Source organism: Centroberyx affinis, unplaced genomic scaffold (assembly GCF_046629955.1).
Source record: "Centroberyx affinis isolate AG114_WGS23_722 - 3 ecotype Tasmania unplaced genomic scaffold, CSIRO-AGI_Caff_v1 ptg002161l_1, whole genome shotgun sequence".
Taxonomy (NCBI): Eukaryota; Metazoa; Chordata; class Actinopteri; order Beryciformes; family Berycidae; genus Centroberyx; species Centroberyx affinis.
Window position 1 is genome coordinate 59,552 of NW_027280476.1, and position 26,248 is coordinate 85,799.

Here is a 26,248-nt window from a genome sequence, read left to right on the forward strand (position 1 = left end):
TAAATTTCCTTGGGACCCACTGGAACTCCCTCAAGGACCCCTGGTGGTCCCCGGACCCCACGTTGAGAACCACTGTCATAAGCCATCTTTCTACTTCATTCCCTGAAAAAGATTCACAAAGAATCATGCCACCTGGAAAAGGAAACTTTACTTGAATTCATAAATAACAACTGACACTATTCAATAAAAAAGCAAATATGGATTTTTTTTATTTTGTTTTCCTTACAGCAGTTAGCAATACTTTATCTATAGCAAGCCAAAAATAAATACAAATATTAACTTAAATAATTTCAACAGTGTGTTTCATTCAACACAGAACGACAGTAGCATCTCAATTTCACATGTTAACAGGGCACAGTATCCAACACAACAGTCTAGCGTGGTTTCCTATCCGGGGTTCCTTTTCTTATCTCCTTATCATGGAAAGGGAATAACAGGTGGTGCGATCGATCAAATGAAAAATAGTCTTGATTATACAATAATTTATGCCACTTGAATGTCAAATTATACATTCAGCTTCTTTTGATCAACGTGGATGAACAAGAAAAGGACACGGAGAGAGGAAGCCACAGTAGCGTATTGGGACGTGGCCCATAGCAGAAGCAGGAGGAGACAATGTTTAACATGCGGGGAGAAAACAGTAGGACGTGATGAAAATACTACAAGCAAAGTGCATAAATATTCAAAATGAAAACTGGGAATAACAGACCCCCCCCCCCTCCATCCCCCCCCAAAAAAGCTACTGTAGATCAGCTATTTAGAAAAATCTCAAACTTTTGAATTTGTCATTTACAAAGGAAAAAGTATTTTGTTGTTTATTTCAAAAAAGGGTGATGTGACAAATATAAGTTGTGTTCTTTTTTTAAATTCCCTGACAGATGTGAAAGCACTAGGCAACCGGGGGCCATGATGCGCTCCGTTAAGCCATTCTGTAGATGGTCAGTCCAATCGAAACTCTCCTCTAGCCCGTCGCCCCACCCACCAACTCATTGATATACTGTACAAGCACACATTAAGTTAACATCCATCACACCCAAAGCACCCATTCCCTTGAGGTTCTCACGTCTTTCCTCTAATCTATTCACAAGGAAATTGTGTGGGCAATGTTTGTTAAGATGGAACTAGATCCAATAAGCTCACGCACCAGCATTCACACACTCACACACGCGCACATACACAAACAACCTCTCCTTTACATCCGCAGTCAATTCAGTGCATTCAATTGTCATTGATCCTTCTCCATTGCTTTATTTCCCTTTGGGGCTGCGTGGCTCACATGTGCTTTTGGCGGCTGTACGGAGGCCTGGCAGGGCCACATAGTCTTTTTGGAACCGTGAATTGGGCGTTCTCTGCCTCTTCCTCTCACCCTGCGTGGTAAAGAAAGCATCCTGGAAACGCATGCTGGAGGCCGTGGACTGCAGAGAGAGAGAGAAATGGGAGAACACGGCGGGGGAAAATAAAAAGAGAAGGAAGAAAAATTAGTGATGTTCCAGGTGGGCAGAGAGTAAAAATAAAATCAAGGGACAACTTCTATTCAAATGCCAATAAGAAGCCATAACACTGATCTGCATATCAAACTTTCAAAGTTTACATTTTAGCCTGTATCATCACTTTGAGTTGTCCATAGAGTCTAATACTTACAAGTCTACCCTTCACCTTTTTCGGCAGGTCTTCATCCAAAGTGTAGACGTCTTCCCTCTTGGCCAGCACCTGAGACCCGTCCTCAAACTCCACCTGAGAGAACGCAAACACATTCAACAGTCATCTACCTTGTTTGAATGCATTGGCTGATTGTTTTTTTTTGCCTATCCTCATCCCAGGTTGTGCTGAAAATTAAAATTGTCTATTTCGGGACATCAACATTTTTCAAGTCTACGTGACGAAAGATGGAAGATTCTTTTTAAACATCATAAACAGATTAAAAAAGTCATTTTCAGGTCACCTCTGCTCTGAGAAATGAATGCAATCTGCTCGTGAAATGCATTTTTTAATCACCTCAGCTTTATGTTGCAGAGTAAAAAACATAGTCTGACTCATTTCATACCTAAGCCCACCTTGACAATGGAAAGTTCCCGTTCTGCCGAGTCCAGCCCATTTCTAAAATCTGACCCATCTTAAGCCTGAGTGTGTGCGTCACAGATGCATTTGTGCATAACTAATGGTTGACGCCCCGCTCAACTAAATAAAGCTTTAAGTGGAAGCAGCCTGACTCTTGGCTTAGTGAATATTTCAGTGAGTTTGAATAATGCAGATTGTCACCTCCTCCTCATCCCCCATTTTTCGCTCTATCTCGCTCTCTCCGTCCCTCTTTTCTCTCCTCTGCCCATCTGCTTCCGCTCCGCGTATCTGAACAGCTTTTGCTCCCCATCTATCCATCTTTCCATCCCCCCCATCATCCTCCATCTCACTCCATTCCTCTCCTTTTTCTCGCCATTGCCTCAGCACCTCCCTCAGTCTCCTCCTCAAGTGTTCTCTCTCTTTTTCTCGCTCCACTTCTCTCTATACATAGACCTGGAGAACCTGATAACGTCAATAGAGTCACGATGAAGTTGAGGGAGTTGAACAAGTTTATTGCTGTATCTCTCTTTGACAAGAGGCTGGGCTTGCAACTTTCTCTCTACAAACAAAGACACACAAGTGTATTGTTTGTCATGCTTTTATGTGTGTAGAGTATGTGTGTGTGTGTGTGTGTGTGTGTGTGTGTGTGTGTGTGTGTGTGTGTGTGTACCTGGTACATATAGGACACGTTGGACCCCAGGTATTTGGCTCCGTAGAACAGCCCATCAGGCCACTTCACTTGAACAGCCTCCCCGACTTCAGGAGGACCCAAGTTCACACAGTCTCTGCTCTGCAAATGCAGGAAAATAACATTTGGTCTTTTTATGCATCAGTGTGTGTGTGTGTGTGTCAAAATGTCCTCACAGCGATAGAAAAATGAGGAAAGACTTCCAACACTTTGCCTGCCTTGATGTCGAAAAGGAGTCATTTTAGGTTTGGGGTTAGTGTTGGAATCAAGTTAATGTTATGGTTAGATGAGGCTCAGCCCTTTTCTCCCACCGTTTCAAAAACAGTGGGGAAGTTTGACAGGCTTACCCGCGAAAAAGAGCTGGAGACTTGATTGAGCTGAAAAACAAACTTTGGATACAGTGGGAAACATGGCGCTTCTGCTCCAAACATTTCAGATTCACCACCACTTGAAACACCTTGCTTGTCACGTAACGCATTGTATTACAAGACTAGTGTGTTGTATTTTCAGATGAATGCATAAGTAATTGTTTGTTGTCAAAGCGCTTACGAGACTTCGATGTACAGCAACACGAGCCTGGAGGCAGACAGTTAGTGGTCAGGGCTGAGGTTAGGGTTAGGGGTAAAGGATTGCGTGCAAATCGATGGAATGTCCTCACTAGTACAGTAACAAAAACAAGTGTGTGGTTACGTTTGTCACCACTACTTCTTTTAAAACGGTGTTAGCCTCACTGGGGGAGGTCTGGTGATTATGATAATCACTTGAGCAAATCCATGAATTTCAACCCATCAACAACAGTCATGTCAGTGATTATTCCCAGCTACCATGAAAAACGCTGTAGCCCCGATCACCCAACACATTTTAGAAAACTCTGCAGTCTGATAATTCTATTTTCATTTGAATGGAAGCTTCTTCCATCTGAAAGGGCTTTAATGTCTGCTATGACCTCGTAGAATTGGGAGGTGACCCGCGTGTGTGTCTAATTAAACAGATCCTCACCACTATATCCTCGGGGTAGGTGTCATTGGAGAAGGAGCCGTCGTCAAACATGACCTCGTAGAAGGTCTGGGAGGTGATCTGGGTGACCTTGGAGCTGTAGTAGCGCAGGTTCTTGTGTTTGGAGATCACCGTCTGGCCCAGTGCAATGGACGCCTGGCACGCCCGCTGTTTCTGGTACACACAGAGCGCAGGGCAAAGCTTAGACTGTATGCGAGGGGCGGGTGACAATACAGTATAGCATCGCAGTATGTGACGGCCACTCTAATTTGCATTTTAAGGCTACGAATAACCCAAAAATGACGTTGTTAAATGCAAAAAATATTCCTTGAAAGAGATATTTCAGTTTTTTCCAAGCAGTCCACAGAAGAAGAACAATGAGCTAATAAATTTGCATACATTATATCTTATCTATCATAAGAAAACGGGAGACATAATCAATATATTTCATGACACCAAGCTCAAATCATCCAAGAGATAAAGAAGTCCTGCATACACACACACGTCACAGCTGCACCATTTACTTTACTGTTCAGTGTATTCCCCTTTATTTTTATGCATGTGACCAATATTCATCTGTCCACTTCTACTCCACCGTCTACTATATAAGATTAACACAACTACAATAGGAACATTTATCCTAATCAAACATTTACAAGTACAAATGACATGAAAGTGTGCTAAAATGCCAACACATATCCATGTCCATTCCTGCTAAGCACAACTCTGTTCATAACAGCTGTAGGAAACACCTGTCCTATAACTTACAGCTGAGGAGCTCCGTGATTGGTGTCTGTGGCAGGTGATTGACACGACATACGGCCAATCATCAGGCTCCATGGTCACCCCAGCGGCGTGGGCACAGGTGACGTGAAAGGAGGTGGGACAGCGGCCGCACGAGCACTGGATACAAGCGCCCGCCTGCCGCTTCCCCGCACAGCGCTTACGACAATAGATGCACTTCTGTAAACACATGCAGACCAGAGGAAACAGTCAGAACCAAAACACTGACCGACGAGGGCTTGCATTCACCGAGATCAGAGTGTCAGTCACATCTGCCTTCCCTCCCATCTTTGCTGTCACTCTCCGCTGCATACTACATTATTATTCTTTATTGTTGTGAAGGAAACTCGACTTTATTCAACACACAGCCCTTTATTCAATACATAGCCTTTGGAATGGGGGTAAACTATGAGTCACTGTGCGCAGACTTTGTGAATATGAGCTCAAGAAAAACACCAGCAATTAACGACAAAAGACCAGAAAGTGAGTCATCGTTCGGTTGTGCCATGAACCTCATACATCGTTTAAAAACATTATGTGCTCCAAACAGTCATATCTGTGAAATCTGTTCAACTCGCTGTTATTGGATACAGTGGTGTAAACAAAGTGTGGAAACCGGAGAGTGAAATGAGAGGGCAAGGGAGAGAGGAGGAGAGGGAGAGGGAGAGAGAGAAAGAGAGGGAGAGAGAGCCCAGCTTTAACAGTCAACAAGAACATGTTATTTCACCGCTACAATACAAGGGAACCCTCAAATAAAAACACAACCCAATCAGATGACATCATTTGAGGTTTCCGCAACAAACCAGCACTGCAATGTCTATGTTGTGGTGTTTTTTTCCCCTTCTTGGGGTCACCGAGTGGTAGACAACTGCACATAGGGGTGGGTGTAACACACATACACATCCGACACACAAACACTGCCAAGCACACACATGCATAAACACACTCGCGCCTGCATTTCTGAGCCTACCCCTTGGTTTTCTGCACCAAACAGCCCATCAAGTCCATTTCCTCCGCTGTGGCATCTACCCTCTCCTCCTCCTCTCCTCCCACAAATCCTCCGCTCTCCCACTAAGGGGAAAAAATGACGACATCCCCCCATTATAACCCTACTCTCTTCCCCATTGCTCTTTCTCCCCTTTCGCATCCCTCCCATCTCACTCCATTTCCCTCACTCTCCCCCTAATACAACACCCATCTACTCCACTCTCTCTCTCTTTCACTTCACTTCCCCATTCTCTCTTCCACTGCCGTTTCGCATCTCTTTTAAGTTAATTTATTCATTAATCTCATTCCAGCGAATCCACATTAATGTAACCATACATGGTGACAGATAATAGGCATATATGTAGAGAAACTCCGGGGAGAATGAGCCTCAGCAGTAAGAGGGCTCAAGTGGGAGTTAGCTGGTTTGTAAATATGAATTCCAGCCTATAAAAAGGCCTGATGAAATGTGAGCTGTCATAACACTTGTCATATCATAGCCAGGTAAGTACATGATGTGTATATAAAGCATCTGTGAGTGTATAGAAACACTAGAATATTAAAAGGGCCTTAAAAGCTTCTAATTCCCCAAGTATATATATAACAGCAAGTGCTCATCATAGCCTAAGGCAGAATAGTACAGTGTTTGATATTTGGTAAAGATGGTAAAGATGGCTGTGTAAATACAACATTTTTTACAAGTCTATGTCCTTGTCAGCTAAGCCGCTCAAATAAATAGCCTTTGTGCCTTTCTTTGAACAATCAATAGCTGATCTAATTAGTTAACCCAGACAGCATTAATTAAATTTAACCTCCACAGCAGGTTTGGTTTCGCCTTCACAATTATCAGCTTAGCCTGTTTAATTCAGATATCAGATGAGGATCAGGAGGCACTGTGTACTGAAAGACTCTCAGAACGCTGATGGAATGAATGAATGTTTCAGTTAGCATGGCTGATAAATAATCTCCAACGTTCACCCTTTCTTTCTATTAATGAACCATCCTTTGCTCTGTGCCTCCTCAATTTCTGAAGTGAGTGGCTTTTCACTCTGTCTCCCACTTTCTCCTGGTGACTAACTTGGCCTACATTTCATAAAGCCCTCTCCCATACCTCCTCCATTATGGACAGCGGTACACTGATGAACTGGCCTGACTGTCTGGTCCACCTATTCAGGCCAGGATGACAAGATTCTGACTGGCATGCAACTTACACTGTGTGTGTGTGTGTGTGCGTGTACATGTGTGTATGTGTGAGTGTATGCATCTGTGTTTGAGCGCATGTATATGAGTGTTTATGCGCATTTGTTGGTGAAAAACAACAATTTCTACAAGAGTTTGAGAATATACTGAAGTGTAAATATGTTAATGTAGCTTTAAGTTTCAATGTGTGTGTGTGTCTAACCCACTTTCATCATGCCTGTGCCATCTCTCGGGTGTATTTGGGTGCCTGTGTTGAGCCATGCGTTAAGAACATTCCCACAGTAAATTATGAATGTGTATGTGTGTGTGTGTGTGTGTCTACGTGTGATAGTAAATTATGAATGTTCTGGGCTGCTGCAGGGGCAATGGGTCCAGTGCGAACGTCAAAACACGTGGCTCACTGAATGAACAAACAGATGAAGGAGTGGACAAAAGACAGAAGGAGAAAGGTGTACCATTGCCACCCACAGTCTCGCTCGCAATCTCCCTCTATTCAACCAACAATCAATATAAAGTATATGCCATGTTTCAATGTCACTCATGAATCCCATGCAGTCTGCAATAGTTGGTGGGAAGGGAAATTATAACTTCTTTGCAGCTACGTGTGACAGGGCCTTCTGCTTGTGCCTACAGTATTTAGTCAAACATGCTGTGATGCATTTCAGATTTTACCTTAACATAGAACTCACAGAGGTAATTCAATTCATCATGAACTAAAGCACTGGTCTATTCAAAAAAGTACCTGTGTCAGTATTAGAATGTGTGAAATATTGGCAGCAGAAATGATATACATACATTTACTAGTCATGTAGTGCTGGTAAATGGATTTCCTTGAAAAGTTAGATACATCTTCCAGAGTTCCTCAGTAGATTTAAAACTAATTGTATATAGAGATGGACTTGTGTGAGATTTTCAAAGTTTCAGTTTCATAGACTTAGATAATAATAAGAGCTAGAGTCCAGAGGACTGTCTTTAATCTGCAGTGTCATAGCATTAAAAAAAAACATGGCACCGCAACAAACTGAATAGCATATTCCACAGCTATAGACCAGATGTATATTCCTTAAAAAAAAACTGAACATGCACCCTGCCTTTTCAGAGTGGACTACAATTTTCATTCTGTTCAGGTTTTGGCCCATGGAAATGGAAACTGACTTTGTGGTGTATCCAAATGAGCTTTATTTCAATGTGGTGTGAGCAGATATGAACCATATCCCTGCAAATTCCCTGTGGGTACTGTCATTGTGTCCACAAAGTTAGTGTCCCATGCAGTGATGGTGGAGCAGCTCGAAAGATTTGACACGCATTTTCCAATACACAGGATGTTATTGAAGCTTGAACTATTTAAGGGTGAGCAACCATGTAGGAACCTAGCTCGGCCGTTAGAGAAAAGGGGGGTGGGAGAGAGCAGGTATGTCATTGGGGTTATAAAGAGGAAGCCTCTGCACCTACACTAGCTTGATAGTAACATACAGCAAATATAGGAATGCGCTCTTCATGCCGTCAAAGGACTCTTATTCCTAGCTTTGGAGGATGAATGCTCATAATCACAGTTCGAGATTAAACTGTCCACAGATCATAGGGATAACAGTGATGTGAATCCTATTTTAGGGTGATTTTATTTCTTTTTAAGAGCCCCATCCCATGTCATGATCAATCATAAAAACCTGACACTTCCCTTTAAATACTATACTTATCACTGAAAGAAAAATGTAATCTCGATACAAATGGGCAGTGTTCTATCTCTGCTATCCGTCTTGAGCTACGATGCACCTCTCTCTGACTCTTTGGTTTCTGCTGAGCTATCATGGCGCCTGCAGCAGAGAGCTAACTATAGTGGCAATGTGTCAGGTCTGCTGAGGCACACTCCGGCTCTCTCATTAAGCAAACACACACACACACACAAAATGCATAAAGGCATGCACATACACAAAGGCAGTCGGACACTCACACATACACACACATACACAAACACCGGCACGCAGACAGCCCCACTTGCACAAACCCCAACTCCCACCCACCAGTGGTTAATTATCTAGCTTTGATTGCGGGCATGTTCGTCTCACATTGTTAATTAGAACTGTGAACACTTCATTAATTAGACTGAGCCAGTCCTCAAGGACCTGGGGAATTCCAGCACTGCATGTGTGTGTGTGTGTGTGTGTGTGTGTGTGTGTGTGTGTGTGCGCGTGTGTGTGTGTGTCTGTCCTCACCAGTTTGTATCGCTGCATGGGGATCCTACTGGTGTCAATGGGACTCCTCTTGGCTTCATCGCTGAACCTCGCCTCCGGCAGAGCTACTGCACACATCACGTGGGCCCACCTACTTAGACACACACACACACACACACACACACACACACACACACACAAACACACACACACCCCGATTAATACATAAACATGATTTGCGGACACAAAGACTATTAATTCTTACATGCTTAAGAGATCACAAATGAATATGCACAGTTAATCAGAGAACAAAAGCATCTTACTTGTCATCTGTGGTTTTCTTCAGAGCCCCGCCTCTGAGGTTACACAGACAGCATTCCTGAGAAAGAGAGGCAGAGAGAAAGATCAGACCTTCCATCCATTCAACAATATCCTCTGAAAGGTGCTACAAATAGCAACATCAATATATCATTACTGTATGAATTTTGAGACAGAAGTATAATTTGCCGAGTAGATTGGCAGCCTCTACTGGCCTCTACACTGCATTTTACATTGTGTGCCCCCAGGCTGGATTTTGTGGGAAATCTGCAGGATTGTTTTACAGTTCAAAGGCAGATTGCTTAGAGGGTCACTCGTTCTTCCAGTGCAAACTGAGCTAAAGTTTCTCACAATGGCAGTGGAATGATCAAATCACTTCCAACATGTCCAACACACAGTACTGCTGGCATGAGATAGAGGCTACCAATCGTCTCGACAGTGGTCTCATTTGCTTATGATAATTATACCAAGGTATCACAATTAATTTGACAATGATATTAATGTTTAAAGATGCTACACATAGCACCTTTAACATCTTTTCTTTGGGTGGGTTGGATGTAGTGGAAGAGAAAGTGTGTTTTAACATAAATAAGGTATTTCTGTCTGTGGCATAAACCGTATTCAGCCATCTATCTAGCCTATGCTTGCTAAGATAACATATGGCTAACAAACTTAAAGGTCAAGTGACACCATACAAGGGACTGATTGGCTGACTTACCGCTGTGAAGCTTCCTTCCATACAACGATCACAAGACCACTGCTCACTGACATCATCTGCAGCAACACCATAGCAACCTAAAGGAGGGAGGAATTGATGGAAATTAAGGGCAAAGATATAAATCTATGGAAACATTTAAATCTCCACTTGGCAAGGAATCTCACAGACTCAGTGACCGCTCATAGATTCACTCACTAGGTTAGAATGAAAAGGGAGAGAAATAAATTAGTGAAATCCAAACTTGTCTGATATTGATCAAACGGTTGGCACAGTATCAATGAACCATTCAGAGAAAACAGCAGTCTTGATTCTATCTTCGATTAGAAAGAACAGATTTAAAAAGACAAGAAAAGTGCACAAACACAGACACACACACGTAAACACGCAACCACATCTTCCACATCTCCATTGTCCTTTCCACGGGTTGTTTGACAGAAAGGTGGGTTAGTGCCATGCAGAGCAGTGCAATGTTGCAGACTATGTGGAAATGGAGATCTCTGTGGTGTGTATGTGTGTGTGTGTGTACGTGTAATTGTGTAAGGAAATGTTAGGTGTGGTTAGGCAAGAAATGGAGACTTTAAGGGGAGCTGAGGTACGTCTGTGTGTGTTTGTTTATAAGTCTATTAGTGTATTTGTTTGTGTGTGTGTGTGTACATGTGTGCGTCCATGTATTAACAGAGTGCTTTGTGTGACTGGCTAGCCACAGCCATGCCAGGCTTGCATTGGCGTGACATCATGCTTTAGTCTCAGACACAAACGCAGCAAGAACCTTTGTAACTCCGACGACATGGCTGACAGACACCCCAAAAAAACATTACACCGGCTTGAAAAACAACAGCGGCTTTGTTTAACTGTTGTTGTTTGGTTTAGTTTTGGTCTGTGTCCTTGGTGGGGAAGAATAACACAAACGTTTTATAGAAGGAAGTGCTGGTGGCCTCTAAGAGAAAAACAATTGGAATTCAAAAGGAAGACAAATGTGATTCTTTTCAGAGTTGGCAGCTAGTTAGAATCCACGGGCTGGAGGCTTTGGACACATAAGCTGGGTGAATTTCTCTTTGTAACAAACACTTTAAGTGTGTGTGTGTCTTTTCTCCTTTCCCACAATCCATCACCAAACCAAACAAAAAAACCCCAGCTCACCTCTCTTTCCTTTCCCCGAGTTCAAATAACGGTACAGAGGGGAAAGCAACATCAGCCCGTATTTATCGCCGGGTCTCAAAACCAAACTTGTGGCTTTTACATCAGTGTCAATTGATATACACTTCATCTCCTACACCCTCCCACACACACACACACACACGCAAGAGAATGCATTTCACATATACAATAGTGAAGCACGCATACACGCATAACCCTAGGCCTCATCCTTTAAAGTAAAATATGAGGTGAGAACAAAACTGGTGGCGAGAAAGTATGAGGGATTGAAACAAACATCGGCAAAGAATGCATATGAAGAGCTGTGGAGCTGGGGATGACTGAGGGAGAAACAAGGTCTGCTAAAAGTTGTGGACTTGGGACAGTGTGTAAGATTGAGGATTGAAGGACTTTGAAAGTATAGTGCGTGTGCGTGTGTGTGTGTGTGTGTTTGCGCTCGCCTGTAGAAGACTGAGTGGAGTGAGGACTTAAGATATTGGCAAAATGTGTGTGGGTTGGGGAAGAGATCTAGGGTTGTTAAAGTGTGTGAGTGAGGGATTGAGAAAATGTGCTGTGCATTTGTGTGTGTGTTTGTGTAGTGGAACTGAAAGGCTCCAGGGTTTTAAGAGTGTGTGTGAGGGCTTGTGGCATTGGCTTGGGGCTGTTGGACAGGAAGTATGTGTGGTGAAGACAGAGGATTCACCCTCATTCAGCTGACGAGGGAAATAAAATACTCCAAACCACAGAGAGGGGGGGAGAAAGGGAAACAGAGAAGGGGAGGTGGAAAATTAAAGGGGAGCGAGTCAGGACTTAAACCCACTGAACTTGTTGCAGTGACATCAGAGAGACGAGCGCAAAATGTAGAAACAAACAATGTGGCTTGGCGTGGTAGGTGGGCAGTATTGTCAGAGTAAGTGGAAGGCATTGCACCACAACTACAGAAACAGGTTGCTTGAAAAGAACTATAAAAGGTTAGAGGTTATAGAGGTGGACACACACTTGCCCCACCCCACCCCCCAGCCCTGTACACATACACACACATACTGTACACACTAATGTCTCCCATGTGGATACATACTTGCGTGGACTTGGAGGCAGCAGCCCTGGCAGCAGAGCAGAGGGGAGGTGCCATCGTCCTGTAGCAGAGGGTTGGTGGGAGTAGGGGGGCAGTTCTGCTCCCGGAAGGAGAAGCAGATCTCTGGGACCAGCGGCTTGGTCCTCCTCAGACCTCCACTGGGCCACGTGGGGCCCTCCGGAGGAGAGGAGGTTCGGGACGGGGCGGGGGGCTTAGTTAGGATGGGTTTACTGTCCTCTGCTTTGTCTTCAGTCTGTGGGAGAAAAAAAAATGTTGCCTTTTTTTGTTCTTCTTAGGAGTAGGAAAGAGTCTTTGATAGTCGGTCAGTCAGATAATTGGTGCCTCCATCTTCAGCTATGTGGCTGAGAGATATGGCCATATTTTAAAGGTGTGTTTGTGTGTGTGTGTATATGTATGAGATAGTCTGTCTGTGTCATTTTTTGCTTGCAAAGTGATACATGCTTGTATGCATTCATGGAACTGTAAGCCATATATGTGTGAGTCCCCTCTACCTGATAGTAGGGCATGAAGAGCGTGCAGACAGCACAATACGGCTGCATGGTGGCTGCGTTGGCATTGTACTCCCTCTCTGCCGTGAAGTAGCCCTTCCTGCTCTGCCACAGGAAGAGGAGGGGCTTAGCCCATGCCTCCACTTCCTGCTCCTCCTCCTCCGCCAGGCTTGCCTCAGGGGGCTCTAAGTGAAGAGGGAATAAAGTCTTAAAACCTTGCAAACACTTTTGTATTCCACTAGTGCCTCTTTTTCTATGATGCAGATGGCGATCCATGCTGTACCAAAAGCAAACCTCCGGTCTAGTTGTTTGTTAATTAAGCCTATTCTGAATCTGAGGCAAACATGTGACCTGAATATCAAGAACACAGCGTGCATCATTCTCAGTGTTCACTTCAGCAGTGTTAATAGACTTGCTGCTAAATCAGATTTAATCCATCCAATGTGGTGACAATTTCTTCAGTGAGTTGAAAAAACACCATTTTGAATGAATAGGGGCCTGTCTGTTTACAAAATTGCCCCAAATGATTAAGGGCTCTCATCATCATAAAATGGGCTTCTTGCAGCCATGAATGGTCATTCCATGGTCATTTCTTACTCAGGAATAAACAACTAAAATGGCTGCTGAATAATTCATCCCTCGCCACAGCCAAGGAGATGATGAGTGTGCCTGTGTGTGTATGTGCATTAGCAGTTGTTAATTGAGACACCATGAAACCATGAAAACAGACAGAAGATCTATCACTCACTCATTTCGCTGTGGTAGACCTGAGACTTAAATCTATTTGGTATGTTTATGAGTGCATTGACGTCAGAAGAATCATTTACGGGGGAAATAAAATGTGAAAAATTAAGAGGGGAAGAGGGGACAGCAGAGTTGAATGGTTCAATGGTTATATTATACATTTTTTCGGGTAACACAAATGTTACCTGACATTACTCAATATTTCAAATTTTGCAATTAACAGCTGTAAAGATAGCAATTAGCATCAATTATATTCCTTATGAGGTTTACTTTCCTGCCAGCAACCTTATTTATAAGTAGGTGTCACATTTTTTGAAATGGTGGAAATTGCATTTTGGACTAAAACCTACTCAAAAAGTTTATTGTGACTCACACAAAGCCAACAGAAGTCAGAGGATCATGGTTTCTGGCCTGGTGCCACCCACTACTCACTGCCAACCACAATGTGAAATATCTATGAGTTTTTATTGAAATGTGCATGCCTCTAGGCTAACAGTATCTATGTGTGTGTGTTGTCTTTGAAGGCTAAAGCTTGGCAATACCTTTTCATTGCATGTGTGTGTCTGTGTGTGTGTGTGTGTGTGTGTGTGTGTGTGTGTGTGTGTGTGTGTGTGTTTGAATGCGCTCACCATCATCACTGGCAGCCTGTTGTTTGACAGCAGTGGGCACGGCCCTGGCAGTAGGTTTCCTCAGTGGGTGACGCCAGCTCTTACTGGTCCTCTTCACTGACAGCGCTGGGTACTGGCATGAAGAGGCATCATTAGAGGGCATTAGAGCGCATAGACTGTGTCTGTATTTGTGTGCGAGTGCGAGCAAAAGACTGACAGAGTGAGATTGTGTGTGAAGGAATACTCACGGCACAAACCTCCCCAGGTTCCAGCCCTGATTCACCACACTCGTAGTCACTTGTATCATTTTCCTCCTCTTCCTCTTCCTCCTCCTCCGATGACTCACTACTGCTCTCCCCCCTGGCGCTACTCTGCTGTTCCTCCTCTTCCTCTTCCGACCCCCCTTCTTCCATGTCAGACACCCCCTCCTGTTCTCCTCCTGCCATGCCCAAAGGAGAGCCGGGAGCCTCTGGGTCTAGACTCCCCTCTGCCTCCCTCTCCCTCCCCAGCTCCCGGCACAGCGCGAGGGCTTCGACCCCGTCCGCTTCCTCTCTGTGGAGCTCGTAGTCTCCGCAGAGCCCCAGTGGCTCCACGGCACCAGCTGACACTAGTGAGGTGGGCTCCAGCTGGGCCCAGGTGAGAGGCCCACCCTCCTCTTCCTGGTTCTCTGACTCACGGAGGTCTTGTTCTGGGTCGTCCAGGTCCGTGACCTCTTTGCACTGCGGTTCAGTCCACATGGTGTAAGGGAGGGGGTCATGGGTGAAGTCAGAAGGGAGGTCGGGGTGGAGACTCTGGATGAGTACCGCAGGACTCTGGGAATTGAGGTTTTTCCAGATGCTACTAGAAAAGGGTTTGGGCTCCATGTAGGGGCTCTGGGAATTACAATGGGAGGGGGAGTATGTATTGTGGTGAAGATGAGACTCATCCATTTGGTGGAGTTGTAGTGCTGAGTGACTGTTGTTTTGAGTGCTTAATGGAAGGGAAGGGGCGGGGGGATTGTGGCTTGAGGTGCCAGTCAAAAGGGAGCCCACACTGCTGAGGGTGAATGCAGTGTTTCTTTGAGTCGGGTCCTTAGAGTTTTCCTTAGTTGCTAACTCTGCTAGGTTGGGCCGCTGCTCTGGTTGAAGTGCAGCGTTGTGAATTAGCTGGCTAGCTGCAGCATCGCTCTGTGCAGGGCTAAGACTTTCCGACTTTGTATGATCCTCTCCTACAGCAATTTCTGCCATTGTTTGTGTTTCATGGAGACCATCAGAAGCCATTTTGTGCATAGCGTTGCTAGTTAAATTAGCTGTGTTAGCTTCTAAATCAGATATCCCTGCCCCTTCATGGTCATATTGAGAGGAATCCGAATGCCAGTTGTTGGCATGTTTTACAGTTTCTGTTGACATCACTGAGTCAGTTTCTGTCTCCTCCTGTTTGGCTCCTTGTGAGGACGGAGAGCCAGTCGGTGTCTCCCGCTGAAGCACGGGTGCCACCTGGTGAGTGTGTGATCTGGATGGCGGGACCTCAGTTAGCCCGTCATCAGCGAGGGTGAGTGAGGGCATCTCCTGGGTCAGGACAGGTGGCAAGGGACAGATTCCAACCTTATCTCCTGCCTGCTCGGGGGTGAGGAGCGGCATATCCACTCCATTCCTCTGTAACAGAGGAGGGATCAGGTTTTCCTCAGTGCTGCTGTTTTCTAGCCTACACTGCTGTCCTAACGGGGAGAGAGAGCTACAAGATGTGCAACTACCCCCCTCTACTGGCTCAGTGTTGAGATCATAAAGTGCTTCTGTGGTGGAGTGTTGATTGATATGTTCAGTTGAGTCCATTTTCTCTGCTTGAGCGGTGTTGTTAGTGTAATTCTCAGTACCCGTGTCCATTTTCCTGTCAGTGCTTAAAGCCTCTTCTCTACATGAAGAACTGACTGTCTGAGCTTCAGAGTCAAGAGGACACGAGCCCACCTCAGCCTCAACAGAACTGCCTGTTGTGGGGGAAGATGAGCCCATTTTGTTGGCCTCCAGAGGTGTGATCCCTATAGAACAGTCCTGAGAGGTTGAGAGGTGTTGCGGTTCAGGAGAGTAAGGCCTCGACTCTTCAATTCCACCATCCGTCTGGGTAGCCTCGGGCCTATGTTGGAATCCTTCAGCAGTCACGCCCTTGACCCCTGACCCCGAGAGGTGTTGAGGGTCAATATGAGTGAGTGTCTCCGTCACTGGAGCTTTGTTAACTGGTGAAGCAGGGGAGGGAGAGGAGTTGGAGTGAGAGTTTTGGGATGTTTCCATATTAGAAAAGCCCAAACAGTCACTCTCTACACGGTTTACCTTGACCACGCACATCTGTCTGCATGGACCTGTTGAGGACACAGGGATGGGTAAAATGTATAATCTACCATCAAGTACATAAGGAGTATATATGCATATTTTTTTCTGATTTATTTAGATATCAGTTGAGAGAGAGGAAAATAGACATAGACACACTTGCTCAGACTCAAACAGAAAATCCCTCATGTACCCATGCATACACACTCACAGGCTCACTTGCACACACTTCAAATCCAAGCAATTAACAGCCCAAGTCTCAAACAACACCTGCTGGCGCCATGAGTTAGTCTCTTACCAGAGAGCTGGAGCGAGTTCTGATTCTGGTTGTGCTTTGACTCAGCTTGCCTTTCTTCCTGCTCCCTCTCCTTCCCTTCCTCCTCCTCTTCCTCCTCCTCCTCCTCCGTCCGGCAGGTTGTCTCTCCTCCAGACCGTCGCACCTTGGGCCCGAGCGGACCACCCAGGCCTTTCCTCTTGCTGCTGCCCAGGACTGAGCTGCTTTCCAGGGCAACAGGCTCCTCTGTGGTTCTGAGACGCTTGGAGCGCATACGGGAGTGGGTGCTACTGGAAGTAAGGAGGGAGAGAGATCAAAGAGGATTCCAACTCAAACCCCGATTAACACTGAAAAGCGGTTTAGGCAAGCCTGGAATTTAGTGACTTTGGACACAAGGCCATTTGGCTTTTGCAATTGCCAAATTTTTCAGGCCACATACTGTACAGTAGGTTCCTAGCCAATGCACAAGGGCCCCAGCAAGGGCACCAAGGCCTTCTTTTGATGTTATCAACTGCAAAACGCAGACCATCACAATCTGATGCATCCCCACATTTAATGTAGAAAATATTATTTTTCTCTAAATAAAATGGCCTGATACACATTTTCCTAATTGTATTGACATTGATGGGGGCTGGAATCAATGATCAATGTACGGACTATAAATATAGCTTGCAAATTATTTGCATAGGGTCCAGCAGGCAGCAGTGTGCTGCTTTATGCCACAGTTGGCTATGGCTCTATCACTGTGTAGTGACAAACTATGCAACTGTATTTTTTGATATTTTTAATGTTAATGTCTGCAGGAACAGGTGGTGACATCAACATGAAAACAGTGGAAAAGTGTGAAAAGTGTGGTGGCCACTATGGCCTCAAGGCAGTGTCCAAGGAGCAACAATGGCTATAAAGGACAAAGCTGGCAAGAAACTCACCCAAGCTTTTAATTATCATGCATGTGCGTTAATTGTATTATAATCTTAACATACTATTAGGAACACTCCTAAATCAAGTTAAACCCCCACCAACAGTATTAGTTGCAGTTGGCCTATTGTCTAAATAAACAGAGTAGCATAGCAAACATTGTGTGAATACAACAAGGATATGAATCCAGTACCCTTTATTGGCAGGTTTGGTCTTGCGGCGCCTCTGCAGCCAGCTCTGCAGCTCAGGTGTTGAACTGGGAGTGGCGAGCGTGTGGTCAAGGGCCGCCGAGTCTTTGCCCAGCATCCAGGTAGCATAGCGGTCAGGCTGAAAACGCTTCACGAAGGGTTCCATGGAGATCTTTACCATGTCCTTACTGCATGTGCACTATAGGAGGGAGAGGGGAGAGAGGCAAATATTATCTCTGCTTTACCAAAACGCAGAGTGGCACACATCCAAGGCTGTGTTCACTCCTAAACTTAGGTTTGAGGTTGAAGTACAGTAAAGATCAATTCCATTTTGTCTGGTTACCTGCGTGGCCACCTTGCCATAGTCTATCCAACGCACACTGGCAAAGTTGGTGGACTCAGCACAGTTGAAGCCATGATTGAAGCCAGCATGGTAGCCATAAGGGAAGGTGATCATGAACTCTCCAGCTTCCTGAGTAATCTGACAATACGGGGGGGGGGGAGATGGGTTTATAAAAAGAGATTAAGAAGAGAAGAAGAGAAAAAATATATATAAGAAGAGAAAAAAACAAAATGCTTCTTTATTGTGAGAGATGCGGTAAAAACACAATGCCGCTCCAGAATGCCACAATCAGGGGGGCTGCTTTAGAAAGTTTGTAAGTAAAGGGAGTATGACTGGCAGAGAGGCGACTGGGAGTAACTTTTCAAAGAGGCTGAGTGCCTACCTTATCAAAGGGAATGCCATACTTCTTCAGTATGGAAGGGGAGATTAGAGTCATCTTGTGACGAAGAAAAGCCTCACATCCCTTAAAGCTATTGGGAAAGAATCCTGACAAACACACACACACACACACACATACACATCATTAACAGAGACACTGAGCCAGATTAAAGAAAATAAAACTTACTAAAAAGCTGAGTGAGTTGGGGTTTTACTTCAGAAACAAAGCCTGTTTTTCACTACAAGCAAACACCAAGTGGCAGCAACATTTTTAACTTTGAAGAACTCGGGTATTCATACACCAAATATTACCAAAGAATCCCACCTTCACTCGATCATGCTGCTTCAAGGTTTGTTACCAACTCCAAATTACTTAGTCAGCATTCCAGTCTAACTAACTGGAGAGCCATCTGTAACAATCAGGCACCAAACACTTTGGCACTTTTATAGTGTTTTTGCATTTCTGTGCAGTTTAAAGCAGAACTGCTTCTGTATGCTGCCATCATAGATGTTTTGGATTATTTAATTGTCTCACACAATATATCACAACAGCTGGTAGTGTAAAATATTCCCTTACCTGTAGCCAGACGCTCCAGTCTCTTCCCATGCTCAGGGGGGATGGCATACCTGTTGGAGACAAGGGCAAGGACAGTCAGATTGTGTGTGTGTGTGTGTGTGTGTGAATTTCTGATGATTTCTCACATGCTATTTATTACACCTACACTGTATTATACCTTGAGACAAACACCTTGTGTGTAGTGAGGTAGGGATTTTACCAAGCTTTCAGAGAGAACCTTTACAATTTCAAGACTGCCATCAAGTGGTGGATAAATGAATAACTGGTACTTGGGAGAAAGCTGGTCAACCTTTTCCAGCATTCTACTGTGAGTAAATGCATAATCATTACAATATGCTGAAAGGAAATTATCCTTAATCACACAAACACATTCATATTAATCGTAGAGAGCTTCACATAATCTACTTCCTATTAAGAGGGTAGATGAGCTCTTCAAAACAAACGCTGGCTATAGTTTAGACTAATGTATGTAGTCACTAAGACACTTCAAAACATGGGGGCCTAGTTCTGTCTCCGACAGAGAAAAAATAACCATCACTGATTGCTGCTGTAGAAAGAGGAGTTCAGTTGAATCTCATTTTGACCTTATTCTGCATCTTCCTGTGCCACACTGCTGACAGATTCTGAATTTTAACTATTCCCAAAGTTCCCGGCAAGAAACCCAGAGAGCTTGACAGAATTCCCCCAAGGTTTGACTAGGCATTCCATTTGACTCACACCATCCGCCCTCAGGTCTGTGGCATTTCTATCATCATATCACCTGTCAGCTTAACAGAGCTGTGAGAGACAGGGGCAAGAGGGGGAAGCAACCTCAGGTAGAGATGACATGGGGGGAGAGAGGGTGGGGGGGGATTGAGGAGAGGTGAGAGAGGTGCATCTTTAAGCTGCTCCCCTCCAGGGACGAGATGTCAAAATAGCAGCGGGATGAAAGAGTGTGTGTGTGTGTGCTAGATGATAAGGGTATGTGTGTGTGGATACTTGGGATACTAGGCAGCGCTGCGTGTGTGCGTGTGTGTATGTGTGTCACTGTCTGGCTGTGACACTGATCCCTGTGGGGTTGCAGGGCTCACTGCTCTAATGAGCAGAACTCCCTCCAGGGCAAGAGAGGGAGAGAGAAATGGAGCAAGCCAGGCTGACAAAGGAATAAAAAGCAAACTCCATTTTGATCTACCTTCGTTCTTTACCTCTTCTTTCCCTCTGTCACTTCCCCCTGCGCCTCCTTACACCCAGCTTCTCTTCCCTTAAAGAATGCAGTCGTTTTAACAACTACCAATTAGACCGATGCAATTTACATTCTATGACTGACTTGAATGCATTATTCTATACCCTGGTCTACAGAAATTCAGACAAGATAGCATTGTATTATGAAATAATGTAATATCTATACCTCCAAGGCTGCAATATCGACAATTTTTAATGTCGATCTCATGATCTACACAGTCAGTGAGTAAAGGGTGAGAATGAGAAGGCAGACATGCCTCGCTCAAGGCCAGAAACAATGTATATTATTATGTGATTTGTCATTCATAGGAAGTTGAACAGCACATATTCTAACGATGTTGAGCTACTTCCAGTGTTTCAAACCAACAAAAGGTAATGTAGACTTAAAACCTGACACTAGACTTTTAAAAGTTATATCGCAAGTCATACAACAACAACATATGTCAAAATATTATATTTTGTCTATATCCTGGTGCCTCACTCCAGTGTATAAATATTGATGATGACTGCTCCCAAGAAAACCAAACCATATAATTACACCCTCGGAGAAAAATATATCTCCACACCTACTCTCTGGGCATGCAACGTGGGCTCTACTGCTGTAAATGTGGCACCTGTCCTACTCTCATCACCGTTTGGCCTCTCCAAAATCCTGGCAGTTACTGCAGATGGCCACCTCCTCAGTGTGCAAACATACACAGTGGGCACAAATCATTGGGACCATCTGCACTTTCTATTTAACAGAATGGCCAGGTAAATCAAGGTGAAAGTTGCGAGCTCTTACAAATTTCACCTTTTAAATCCACTTAGATCATGAAGGGGAGATGTAGACAGAGGAGATGGGTAAAGATGGATTTTCCAGCCTTGAGGCCAATGAGATATGGATTGTGCAAAGGAGGGACACCTTAATATTAGGAAAGTGGTACTAATATTTTCTATACTTACTACTACTTTGTATACTCTCCCCTCTACCTCCTGAACATGCCCTCTACCTCCCTCCCTACCTCAGCCTTGAACATTATTTATTTAACTTTGACCCCAAATAAGTCACAATCTTGACAAGAGCACTGACATGCTTTAAGAGCCTGGGTCCCATAGTAATTTCAGTATGAACTGATTGCCATGAGAGGTCCATGTCTTCATTGAACAAGGAGAGGTGTCTTCCACACACCAAAGTACAAATATGGTGTTTTGACCCTCATGGTATATAGCCTGGGCATGTACCTAAACCCCTGTCCCGCACTAACCAGGACTTGGGCTCCCCAAAGTGCAGGTAGTTGATGCTGTACAGGTCCATGTCCTCAGTGTGCCAAGAGAAAGACGTCTTCCACATGCCAAAGTACAGGTAGGGTGTGTTGACGCCCTGGATGGACACACCACAGTCCTCCTCGATAACATCCAAGATGGAGTTCAGGTGGCCGATGTTCCACTCCTCTACATCCTAGGAGATTAGAGACGGTGGTTAGAGATGAGTAACACTGGTTAGATACCTCTAGGCTTTTATTTTAAATGCAAAAATACAACCTAAGACAGAATTTACATGTTCAAGATTCATTCAAGACCCTCTCCCAAGGACAGGGACAGCTGGAAATAGAACAGAAATGTGGATGAGAGGAGATGAGGATTAGCTAAAGAAATGAGTGAACGCTTAACTAGAAGGATTGAGCACAATGAGATTGGAAGACACGAAAAGTGAAGGAATAAATAATGCATGGAAAGCGGGGAAATAAAACAGAAAGAAACAAAGAGGAAGAAAAGCCATCCACCTCATCATAGAGGCTCCCGCTGACATCGGCTCCATAGATGGGCGAGACAAAAGTGAGGTTCTTCCAGTATTTCCTCTCAAGATCTTCATAGTTCAGGTAGCGAGGTGTACAGTAGCTGTGGAGGAGACAGAGATGACTTAGCATTTTAAAGACCATAAACAACTGGTTACTGTGAAATGGGCATCTGTAATCCTGCATGATGAGAACCTTCTCAGCGGACAATATATTTCAGCTACATTTTAAACCCCAAGCAAATATCCCCCTTGCACTTTTAGAAACCACTCATCCAACTCAAAGTTCAATCACATGTGGGATTATGAACTTGTCTAAAATCCTAGCTATGGAAATATACAAATTAACACCGGCTTTATCAGCTTTTCATTTCCTCGCCTCTGCCCCATGCCCCGCTTTCCTTTTATATTTAAGCTTAGCAGTAAAACACAATATATATTCATGGAGGTATAGATTTTTTTTTTTGTTCAGGACAACAGCCAAGGTCATAATGCCTGCAATGCCCACTGTGCAACTTCCTACATATGATGCAATGTTTTCTCCTCTTTACTTTCATTTTGTGGGCTGTGTTGGAAACAAACAGCATCCAGGGTAGTAAATTAACACCGGCCACCTGCCAGATACTTGTATATGGATGCAGTTGGTAAGTATGTCTACTCTATCAGCCACATTGCCAGGTAACAAACCATCTTTTATTATGTTGATAAAATAGTGGAGTTAGAGAGTGAATTCTGTAATCTTCCAGTCACTGTACCCAGTAAACAAAAGTTACTTTCCTGGCAGTACCATCTTTAACCCTTGGGTGTATTGTGTGAAACGTTTCCCTCCATAAAAATCGATCAATCAAACACTCAAAACAATCAAACAAGTCCCCCATGACACTGACTTGTCACTGTTGGCTAGTCGCCTGAACTCCTGCACACTAAGGGGCTTCTTCTGGATGTTGTATTGAGTGAAGAGCCCTGATTGGCCAGCCACCATTTGCTGGATGGGAGCGTGGATCACCAGGTCATCGATGTCGTCATAGGTACGACGAGGCTTCCAGCCCTTAGGAGGAATCACCTGGGGGACAGACAGAGGAATAGAGAGGTTAAAAGGATAAAGAGATGAGATTGTGGCTGAAAATAACACAGCAATAGTTATTTTTCTTTTTGTCAAAGAACTGCAGAAAAAGACCTCCTATTGTGCAATTTCAAGTCCTAAATGACTACATTAGATGGTAAACAATATTAAGTATCTCTTTGGAAGAAAGTTTCAAGAGATGGCTCATTAACTGTTTGCTCCATGCTACCCACTTCAATAGCAAGTAGACAGCACAGCGGTTCACATCTATAAATAATTTACCCACAGTTGTGTAGTTAGGGACAGTTTTCCTCCACTGTGTTATAATGATGTATTTACATACTGTACATACAGGGAAAGGCTGGTCAGTATTCTCACAAGTATCAGTTATTGTTTGTTCACTACTTGATGGCAATACCAGATACTATAAAAATCACATTTTACATTGTTTCTAAATCCTTAGTAAGGCTTTAGAAACAACATGACAGGACTCCGCATTGGAGTGATGTTAATGTTCATGTATACAAATACTGTTAAAGAAACACACACAACAACACATATAGACACTGTGCAAATACACACATACACCAGTGCCTACCTTGGCCAGGCCTGCGCGGTGTGCACCCTGAGACTCCATGTAAACCAGGTACTGGTTGAAGTCCTTGAACTCCTCCATGGTGGGCCTAAAGGTCATGATCTTGCAGGTGGGGTTTGCAGGGGTGTACACCTCTGCTCCCGCCATCCTGCTGCCTCACCAGATAAAGCCTGCGGATGCAACAAAAACCAACAGACGAATAGATAAAAAATGTGTTCCAGCATCAATTTGTGTTTTAAAGTTGACTTTCTAACTCTAATAAGAGAAACTGGGGAAAGGAAAAAAATAATAATTCATTTGATTACTTAATACCACTTCATTGTAGAAGGATACACTACAAGTAAGACTTATAAGACACAGGAACATTGTTAAAATTTCGGAAAGCTGGCAAGTTCACAGAACGTAGAGACTTTAGTTCTCATTACTGCAGTTTTTGCAGATGAAATCATCTCCGTTTGTTGAATAATGATTATGTTTTTGTTTTTTGCTGTTCTTTCATGTATGTAGGTAATGAATTCATGTACAGTATTAATATTAACTGTATTTTCTTGTACTATTCAAACATCCTTTAAATAATTCTGTGTGTTTTGTTTTCATCTTCTCTCACTGTTTTATTAATTTTTGTATATTGTTATTGTTTCTGTTGATTTTTGTATTGAAGTTATTCTTGGTTGTTGAGTGGTTTGTATTTGTGGCTGAATTAATAAAAAACAATAATAAAAAATAAAGTCATAATTAAATAAATAAATAAAATAGATGACTAAAATTAGGCTGTACCAATTTCAGACTTAAGCAATTGTTTGCACTTCATAAAATTGATGTATTGATTATTACTTGGTGAATCATGCCGTTACAATTCTATACTCCCTTCTTAATTTATAGTGGCAACATTTCATTTATTTCCACATTTATTTATTTGCATAATATCTCAGTAGCAATCTTCCTTTGACCATGAAGTCTGGACTAGATGTAATTACAGGTGTGCAGAACTAGAGATCACGAGCTGTGAAGCCGATTTGCTGTGTCGGTGACAGGTTCACCACTAGATGGAGGTAAAGATGCATTAAATGTCGAGTTGATCCATTGATCCTTGTTGATGCTGACAACCTCTCAGATTTTTGTCCCCGGTCCCATCCCACTCCCAACTCCAAATTTACTTTGCATTGAGACAAAGGATCGCATTGCCCCGGCTGGAGTTCATTTGATTTTCAACCTTGTATTTCCTCACAGTGCTGCTTCAACATACACTACATTATAATGGCGTGCGATCCGATTATGTAACAGGCCATAACAGGATAAAACAAGTACAAAAAAATAACTATTATGTTTCGAAAATATTGTAGTATACAACCTTACTCTTTGTCAACATATTATTAAAAGAATAATGTAAAAAGCATTAATAAACCTACTAAGCCTTATTAGGCCTATTAATCATTAAAACAAACTTGTTAAAACCAAGGACAATCAAGGTCTATCAATTCAAGACTGAATTATAACCTCGGTTTAATATTGCATATTGGAAAGCGTCTATAGCTTGGCTGATCTTTGTTGTCTGCCTAGCCAGCTAACTAGCCAGCTAGCCTACGTTTTGTTGTGATGCCAAGTAATGGCTGAACAAATAGCACAGTTAGCTAGCTCAGCTGGCTAGCTAACTTAGTAGACTAATCTGCTAGGGTACTCATTAAGTTGAGCTTGATATGACTTGATAGGAGCTGACTTGATAGGAGTTGACTTGATAGGAGTTGGTGATAACAGCTAGGAAAGGGAAAACATAAGTAGGCGAGCTAGTTTAGCTACCACATTAGCTAACTTCTCAATGCACGAGAGTGGGGTTTAAATGTCCCTTGCAAGGTGGCTGCAGATGCTAGGCCCGCAGCTAGCTTGCTATGTGGCTTTGTGTGGTATACAGATGATTTAATCTGAATATATGTATATAATGCATAGATTATTTGTCAGGACCATGCAAGTTCAGCAACAGATCGACGAACAATGACAAGGCATACAGAGCGAGGTGCCCCATGGCATAAGCGAGTGCCAACTTGTCTGGCTGGCAACGCTAGCTGTTGATAGCTAGGCTAATTCAACACAGTTAAAGCAAAGGAGTCACGAAAATTACACCCCTCCAATTAACTTGAGACGAAATACCATGCGCAATCATCAGCGGCATAGTACACACCGTCCCCGACCAAATGTTTTGTATTTTACCTTGGTTTAGAAAGACGGAGTCGTATTGTTGTTTATCCCTTTCCTTGTTCGTCCAGCTGTTTCACATGACAGCTGCTCTGCTGCTGCTGGTTTGTGCCTTGAAAACGGCCGCGTTCCAGATCGCATGTAGACCAGCCAGTCTACGTCACCATCCAAGTAGCTTTACGTATCATACGACCGGCTGGCTGTGGTGCGATAGACTTATCTCTGCACGGTGAGATCTGCAAATCGACTGACGAGTCGACGAATTGGAACGCGGCCAGTCTGCTTCACAGAAAGTCCGTGCACCTGCATCTGAAGAGATGTACAATAAAATCTTGGGTTTATTATGTGTGTCTGAGAAAAGAAAAGTCACATTTGTTGCTCAAAGCGCCATGCATATTGATTTATAGAAGCTTAAAAAAAAACGAGGACACAAAATAA

General features: G+C 43.7%; 1 protein-coding gene across 7 annotated transcripts; it reads right to left on the bottom strand.

The window, feature by feature from the left end:
* Positions 1 to 745: 745 nt before the first annotated feature.
* Positions 746 to 25,943, bottom strand: kdm4c (lysine (K)-specific demethylase 4C). 7 transcript variants are annotated; one of them, XM_071532044.1, is made up of 22 exons: positions 25,826 to 25,943; positions 23,624 to 23,790; positions 22,850 to 23,025; positions 21,952 to 22,066; positions 21,433 to 21,626; positions 18,965 to 19,014; positions 18,392 to 18,495; positions 18,010 to 18,147; positions 17,672 to 17,865; positions 16,585 to 16,847; positions 14,235 to 16,318; positions 14,008 to 14,119; positions 12,638 to 12,819; positions 12,129 to 12,378; positions 9,917 to 9,993; positions 9,204 to 9,259; positions 8,923 to 9,031; positions 4,511 to 4,705; positions 3,746 to 3,916; positions 2,729 to 2,848; positions 1,642 to 1,734; positions 746 to 1,415 (listed from the first exon to the last, which is right to left on the bottom strand). In XM_071532044.1, the coding sequence occupies exons 2-22, from the start codon at positions 23,765 to 23,767 to the stop codon at positions 1,248 to 1,250; spliced, it is 4,995 nt and encodes a 1,664-aa protein (XP_071388145.1). In that variant the 5' UTR covers positions 23,768 to 23,790; positions 25,826 to 25,943; the 3' UTR covers positions 746 to 1,247. The 7 variants fall into 7 exon arrangements, with proteins under 7 accessions (XP_071388145.1, XP_071388147.1, XP_071388144.1 ...); XM_071532046.1 differs by having other exon boundaries at positions 4,514 to 4,705; positions 16,585 to 16,850; XM_071532043.1 differs by having other exon boundaries at positions 16,585 to 16,850.
* Positions 25,944 to 26,248: the final 305 nt, after the last annotated feature.

Bases quoted from the DNA above. Each gene is read 5' to 3' on its own strand.
- kdm4c (XM_071532041.1), bottom strand. From the start codon at position 23,767: ATGGCGGGAGCAGAGGTGTACACCCCTGCAAACCCCACCTGCAAGATC. The intron at 21,627-21,951 runs GTGGATGGCTTT...CTAATCTCCTAG, and splicing joins GCGGGAGCCTCTATGATGAG to GATGTAGAGGAGTGGAACAT. The intron at 4,706-8,922 runs GTGAGGACAGAC...ATGTGTTTACAG, and splicing joins CCATGCAGCGATACAAACTG to AAGTGCATCTATTGTCGTAA.